This window comes from Chelonoidis abingdonii, chromosome 7 (assembly GCF_003597395.2).
Source record: "Chelonoidis abingdonii isolate Lonesome George chromosome 7, CheloAbing_2.0, whole genome shotgun sequence".
NCBI lineage: Eukaryota > Metazoa > Chordata > Testudines > Testudinidae > Chelonoidis > Chelonoidis abingdonii.
In genome coordinates, this window is record NC_133775.1 from 19,623,329 (window position 1) to 19,631,244 (window position 7,916).

The 7,916-nt window shown below is 40.6% G+C and overlaps 1 protein-coding gene across 2 annotated transcripts in view; it reads left to right on the forward strand.

Annotated features, from left to right (window-relative positions):
* LEPR (leptin receptor) overlaps nucleotides 1-7,916 on the forward strand; it is a 52,410-nt gene that overhangs the window by 35,410 nt on the left and 9,084 nt on the right. For both annotated transcript variants that reach the window (XM_032771951.2, XM_032771952.2), the window contains exons 10-16: nucleotides 542-690; nucleotides 973-1,132; nucleotides 1,220-1,302; nucleotides 3,580-3,796; nucleotides 5,354-5,536; nucleotides 6,485-6,580; nucleotides 7,300-7,402. In XM_032771951.2, the coding sequence (XP_032627842.1) occupies nucleotides 542-690; nucleotides 973-1,132; nucleotides 1,220-1,302; nucleotides 3,580-3,796; nucleotides 5,354-5,536; nucleotides 6,485-6,580; nucleotides 7,300-7,402 (991 nt within the window). The remainder of the gene's footprint in view (nucleotides 1-541; nucleotides 691-972; nucleotides 1,133-1,219; nucleotides 1,303-3,579; nucleotides 3,797-5,353; nucleotides 5,537-6,484; nucleotides 6,581-7,299; nucleotides 7,403-7,916) is intronic.

The following is a 7,916-nucleotide window of genomic DNA, read 5'->3' on the forward strand; positions in this document are numbered from 1 at the left end:
TTCCAGGCAGGGCTTTGTCAAGCCTGACCTTAAAAACCTCTAAGGAAGGAGATTCCACCACCTCCCTGTAGTAGTCTCCAGGAGGTAGCATGGCACCTGAAATAGATGCAGACACCAATGTTAACTTGTCCCCACATGAAATAATGATAAACCAAAATGAAATGTTTTGACATTTCTGAATTGAAATTTTTCTGAATTTTTCATTCTGTGAAAAGTTTTGATATTTCAACTTTTTGTTATGTTTTGGGGCAATATCGCAGGGACAGAAATTCAATTTGTCAGTTACAATTTAGTTACATCTGTAGTGAATGAGTAAGCAAACGTGTATGGTCTATTAGACGTTGAACGGAGAAGATTTTGATTTGATAAGCCAGAGAAAATCTGGAATAACCTCTGATATTAGAGAAGAATTTGCAGTGCTGTAGCTAAGATCACAATGCGGTCCAATGTAGAGGGGAAAAATAGAATAAGTAGTACCATTGACTTCAATTAGAAATTTCAGAGTCTACATTTCAGTGGCTTTTTCTCTTCAATTTTCTAGTGAAGCCGTTTCCTCCCTCTAACGTTAAGGCAGAAATCACCAAGAATATTGGGCTGCTGAATGTGAGCTGGACAAACCCAGCATTTCCGAACAGCGATCTTAAGTTTCAGATTCGGTACTCTGTGAACAGGGAAGAAATATTATGGGAGGTACTGTTATACTGAATACAACATAATGTTTTCATCCCTGCAGTGTTTGTGCATGCAATCCATATCAATCAACCAATGTATGTTTAATTCATTCGATATGATAAAGTATTTTAGTTTGCATTAGCATTTATTTTCTGTGGCAAAATTATATTAGTGAGCTGTCTCTCATTGGACTCAATGGCAGGAGGTCTGAATTTGCCAGTTTAAGAAGTTAAGATCTCAGTCAGATGCCTAGAAAACTGTGTGGTGTTCCGATTCTAAGTATTTTTAATTCTTTTGCAGATATTTGAGGTTTCAAATGCACCAACAAGATCAGTCACGATAAAGGTACTGGACCTTTGTGTTATATATATAGTTCAGGTGCGCTGCAGTGGACTAGACGGATTAGGTTACTGGAGTGATTGGAGTAAACCAGCGTATACCACTGTACAGGATATCCAAGGTGCATGTAGTTTATAAATACACTCTGAAGATTATAGTTTTATGCATGTGTGACATTGTTCTCCTTAAAATGGATGTAATTTTGCAGCTCCCCTGAGAGGTCCCGAATTTTGGAGAGTTATTAATGAAGATCCCATAAGGAAGCAGAAAAATGTTACTTTAGTTTGGAAGGTATGAAGAATTGTATTTCAGCTTCTGTCTCTCACTGTCTCTGTTTTTCACTCATGATACGGATGACATCACAATTTGATGGCTTTGTGGGATGCATGATTCAAAAGTGTTGGTGGAATTACTGGAGGTGGGCATCGAGCAAGCACGTGTGGTCCTGAATGACAGACTGAAACATTCATTATTCATGGTCCTTTTGTAGATAGAATAGTTAGGACACAGCTTCATTCATTTTACCACCTCTAACTCAGCATCGCTGTCAGGTAGTAGAGGTTCCTAAAAAAGATTGGTGGCCGTACTGCAATATAATCAGAATACAGTTCTTATGGGAAGAAAAGAGATATCTTCTCTCTTCTCCTTACTTCTCTCTGAATTTCTCTCTCCCTTTTTCCTTCTACACTGAAATCTTTTCTACTACAAGCTGGCAGAGCTGTTTTTCTTCCCTACTCACCAACAAGACATAGTATTCTATTAACAGGACAGAATCCTTCCCTCTGCTGTGTGATTGCTCTGGATGGTTATGAGGTCACAGTGACTCTCCATTCACTCAGTCAATCAGCAGCCGTTTTCATTCAGCAGCAGGGTAGGATTCCAGATTTACAGTTCAACAGAACACTCGCCCGTGTCCCAGCTAACTGCCCTGGTGGTCACACCAGAGGCCCATCTTGGGTGAATAGGATCTGACCCTACCCTAAGCGCAGTGACATGGGGCAATCAGTAGCACAGGCTAGATGCGGTATATGCTACTCATATTTGTTCATCACCCACATAGCACATATGCACATAATCCCCACCTCTCAAAGCAAACAAGTTCTTTTGCTCTGCTAAAGAATCACTGCATGGCCAGCTCCTCTTCCCAGCCTCTCAGCATCCAGGATAGGAAGGACAGTTTTTTATCCAGAGTGTAAAGCACTCACCCTCCTTCCTGTTGGGACAAATCTTGCCACCTGGCTGCACTGATTCGCAGCAGTTTGGAGGAATAGAAGCTCCAATATCATGTGTATAAATCTAATCATGATGTCTTAAGACTTGACCAGGCAATACACTATAAAATATAATTGCAAAGATGTACCGTTCATTTGTTTTAAAAAGTTGTGGGGTTTTTTGTAAATATTTGCACTTGAGTCTGATGCTTGGCTACATGTGCCAAAAAAACAAAGGCTGCAGGGGTCAGGAAAGGATCCCCCAGTCCCTTCACCCCCACCACACCCCACCCCATCCCACCCCATATGTATTCTGGTGTGATGTTTTTTGTCTCCTTCCTCTGAAGCATCTAGATGGCCACAGTTGGAGATGGGACCGTGGACAGGGTAGGCCAGTGCTCTGAGATGACACTGAGAATTCTCTCTTTCAAAAGCTTGGTTGGCTGGTTCTTGGTCATATGCTCAGAGTCTAACTGATCACCATGTGTGGCATCAGGAAGGAATTTCCCCTAGGTCAGATTGGCAGTGACTTTGGGGATTTTCACCTTTCTCTGCAGCATGTGGTTCGCTTTCCAGGATTATCTGAGTATACCTCACTTACTCATTTCCCTGCCATTGCAGGAGCCTTGGGCATTGTTGCACCTCAGTCCCTCATATTCTCTGCCCGTGGCATAGAATCTAGTCTCTTTTGGGCTTATTTTGGTTGTGAAGCCCTTCTGGCCTTAAACTCTGACTCGGAGTCTTTAAAAACAATGAATGCAAGTTATATTGAAAGGTGTTAGTCTCCATTTGCCAGATTCTCAGAAAAGGAGGCCCAAGGTTTGTGTGTAGAATTGTTCTAACACCTGCAAACCATCCCCCGTACAATTGGTATGACTCTACATGCAAACTGTGTAATTGCACATGCAAATGATCAGTTAGGTGATTGACTGACTACCCTTATTTGCACATGTAGTCATGGTAACTGTGCCTGCAGCCTCACATGCATTATTGCATCTGGTCCTGAGCCTCCTTTACAGAAAATACGTTCCCAATTTAGGATCATGGCAATTCCTTCTGGCTCTGCATCCTTTAAAAATAATAAGATAAAACAATGAGTTACCAGGGCAATTTAAAGGTTTGCATTTCCTCGATCACACTTGTCTTAGGAGCTGTGGTAAGTAGAGATGTCAGGCATCAGTGATTATGGAAAAAATGTAGCCTGTTTAAATGGACAGCAGTATTGTAGGTATAAGGAAAGTAGTCTCACTGATGGGTATCATTTAGGGTCCTGCTCTCTCAGAACTAGAAGGCTGTTCTCTACTGCCCAGTGAAAATCAAACCCCAGCCAGCTAAAATATACTGATGTTTCCTGCAGCCACTGATGAAGAATTACTCATTATGCAGTGTGTGCGGATATATTGTAAAACAGCACACTTCAGAAAACACCACTTGGACTGAATATGTCACCAGTGGCACTACCTATACATATCCATGGATGGAGGATGCACACACCGTTACAATTCTAGCTGTTAACTCAGTTGGAGCTTCCTCAATGAATTTTAATTTAACTCTGTCACGGCAAATGAGCACAGGTAAGAATAACAGGTTAGTGATAGCACTGATGCATTCAGAAGATGTTTAACGTTGAGAATGCCTACTGTGCCTTTTGGCAGTTTTCATTTAACAAAGAAATCGTTATTAACAAGGAAAATGTACATCTTATGATGACTTTCTCTGCTATTACAGGAATGAAAAGCCTGAAACTCCACATTTTTAACAGAACTGAAATTCTCTAATATTTTGTTTCAGCAACACCAAAACATTCCCACTGCGGGAACTTTTTGGTGGTTCTGAAATGAAATATGCACCCCAGGACCCCTTGCTGCTCACCTAGGGGACTGCTTGGCTCCCTCGGCTGCCAACTGCCTAGCCAGCTGGGGATCTGGGCAGCCCTGGCAGCCTGCTGTGTGAGTGTGGGGGAGCCAGAGAACTGGATAGCCTGGCAGCCTACCCTGGAAATCCCAGGAAATTGAGCAGCTTGACGTGCCCCAGCTTTCTGAGACCCAGCTGCGGATGAGCAGTGGGAGAACTTGGGAGCTAGCTGGGCGGGCAGGAAACCAGGCAGGCAGGCTCGCTGGCCAGCCTGCTTCTTCTGTCAAGACTTTTGATGAAATCAATGCATTTCCTGTGGAACATTTTGATTTCCACTGACTCAGCATTTTTTGACAGCTCACTTACTCATTATTGACTTTACACTTCATATGAGCACCCTCTTTGTTGATTGACCCAGACTCTGCCTTGTTAGGCGGTAGTCTGTATTTTAAATGTTGAGGGAAGCATTACTGCAACCTATAGGCAGCGCTGAAATTTTGTAAAATAGTAATTAAAAGCATGTGCTTTTTATGGGTCAAAGTCTGGTTGATGGTGTGCATGAACATCCCCCAGAAAGGCTGCAGCTAGCAGCAGGAGTGCAAGATGGAAATTGGCCACCTAGGTTCTTATCCCTGTTCCATAGAAGAGTGTACCAGCACTTGAGCCATAGATTTATGCTCTGTTTTGCTAGCTACATTTTGATGGTTTTTAGCTATTACGATATGTCTCAGCTAAGGGGTGAAGGTTTGAAAGATCGAGGTAAGAACCAGGAATATTGCTCAAAACAGGAATATTGCTTAGGAGAGAACTCTATGCGAAATGTAGGGGGAACACAGCCGACAGATTTGATCCGTTTAACACCTGGAGCCAGATACTCAGGGCTTGTCTACATGGTGGGTATGATCACTCAAGTGCACTAATGATTTTCACATTAATCAGTCCATGTAGAAGCTGCTGGTGTGCTTTAATGTAGTTCTATTTCAAACAGAACTATGTTAAAACACACTAGGGTACCTTCAGTGTGCACTGGCAGAATCTGAATGGACCAATTAATGTGCAACATGTTGGTGTGCTTTAGAAATCACACCTCTGTAGAGTGCATTACCCCACCATGAAGACAAGTCCTGTGCTGGTGTAAAACAATGTCACTTCATAAACAATAAAGAACCTAAACCATTATAGTCTTTTTCATGGGATCTGAGATGCAGCATGTGTAACCCAACTCTGATTTGGTATAGCAGATCTCATTTTAATCATGCTTTTTTCTGTTTTATCAGTGAATATCGTGCAGTCACTCAATGCTTATCCAGTAAACAGCAGTTGTGTAATTCTGACCTGGACACTTTCACCTCAAATGTATGTGATAACGTCTTTTGTTATTGAATGGAAAAACCTTAATGAGGAAGAACAAATGAAATGGATACGAGTTGCTCCAAATATTAGCAAATACTATATTTATGGTGAGTTTGTACTTGAAAATAAACACACATGGTATTTTTTACCTGTTACAGTGTGGTTAAAGGTTGCACTTTCTGGGTACATAAATCCTGCTTCTTTGCTGTAGCCTTCTCTTTTTTTAATGAAAGAATAGTTTGAGTGTTAAAGATTGCTCTTGGCTGTACTGGATCCTACTTGTCAGTCGAGATCAACTATAGAGCTAATGAGTGGAGATGATACAGAATTGCTGACTGGTCCTTATCGCTGTTAAAAACCCAGGCCCTGGTCCTGCATCACCTTGTGTCACATGGGCATTGGTCCGCAAGGCCATGTGCACCTTAGTTGCTGCACACAAAGGCACTACAGACTAGTCGGTTCAGATCTGCGCAAATCTCCATATAGTATATTACTCTGGGCCTGATCCTCCTTTCATTTGCACCAGCTTTATGCTGATATAACTGCCTTGATCTGAATGGAGTTGCTCCTGATTTACATCCATTTAAGGAGCATCATTACCACATTGAACTTGGGAAAAAGTATGCTTCATCTTTGTTACGTCCTGTACATGCGTGGGTTTGTATTTGGTTAGTGAGGAAGTGATAAAGAGGAAAGCTCGGTTATATAAGTTATCCTAACACCAATATATGCTGAATGTATGTTAAATATAAATATTACATATATCTACTATTTATCCAGATTTTACTATATGTGCTTTGTGGCTTTAATATTTATAACCTTTTCATCAAAAGCTAATAATTTCGTAAGAAGAAATTGCTAATATATCCAAAATAGATTGTTGGGTCTATATTTGAATCCAAAATTAAAAGGTTTAAACTAGAGAAAATAATTATTTTTTCCCGTGGGCTTGCCTTGAGCTTCTGTTGCATGAGATCAAATCCTCTCTAGAGGCTAGTATTTTATAGTCTTACTAAACTGGAATTTAAATCAAAAGCCTGATTTCTTCCTTCCAGATCTTTTTATTCTTATTGAGAAGTACCAGTTTAGCCTGTACCCAATATTTCCTGAAGGAGTAGGCAACCCCAAAACGACTGATGAATTCATCAAAGGTGACCAATATGATCTTAATTATTTTGTATTAAGCAGCAGCTGGTTAGTAAAAGTTCCATTTGGATATGATATGGACTCTTGCTCATGTTTTTATGAGAAACATCAAGAAAACAGTGGTGAAAACACAGTGATTGAAGTATAACTGACCCTAGTCAAGTTGGTTATAAATTTGCATAGCTTAGTTGAAGTCAGTGGAGTATCCCCACAGACTTCTCCTAGCACTGTCTTTACATTTAATTTAATACCGTAATGCATTTCAAGATTTGACCCACGTTTTCGAAAGGGCCAGTGTTCTGCAGGGAAAGGGCATATGTTGGGACAGTCCCAAGGAGTTTCTGAGGTCCTATATTCCCATGGTTCTTCTGTGTATGGGCTACTATCTTTGCTTTGTTTGCCTTAGTGGTGATTCTGAGTAACGGGAACAATGGAGAATCCCACAGAGACATGGGGGCCTCTGAGTTTTTAGAGTAATTTCACCTCCTGTGTATTTGTCCACACGTCAGGAGTCCTTGGTGTGACACAGTACAATTTACTTAAGGGTGATACAGTAGGCATGTATAACCTACTAATGTTCAGTTGAGTAATTTGTTTCCGATTTGTATGCATACTGATCATTATCTAAAAGGTTCTATTTAGATATTTTTAATTGCAATAAAATTAGGACTGATGACTGGAAAAATATTGCCAATAATTTGAAACAGATTCCTTTTGTTTTCAGATAGGAGTGAAAAACAGAACGATGCAAGCCTCCATGTGATTCTTCCAATAGTTATTTCATCCTTCATTTTGTTGCTTGGAAGTTTGCTGATCTCGCAACAAAGGCATGTTGTTTATTTTCACATGATTCCCTAAATGTGCTTATAAGAAGATACTGCAGCTTAGAAAGTGTGCACCTGCAGAAACATTCATACCTAGTTAGCTTTTGGCACCATTTATATATTTGAGATGTCCATTATCTGAATGGCAGCATAGTCTAGTGCAATGGTTCTCAAACATATTTGATTGCACCCCCCTTCTTTGTTTCTGCAGTAGTTTATCCCCCCCCCCGCACTAGACAAGTAGATATACCGTTTAAAAATAATCAACATGCAACTCTCACTACATATTAAAAAATGTAAGGCACTGATTCAAACAGAGCCATTTAAGTATAGAATAATGTCAACTTTAAGTGAGATCCTGCTGACTGGCATCACACATTGTTACTAGTGTTTTTTGAAGCAGAGCAGAGTTAATGCAAACCGATCAACGTACAGATGGCAACGACTTTGTATACATTTGCTAGGCAAGCAAAATAGAAATCCATCACAATGCACAACGCCATCAAGAGTCACATCA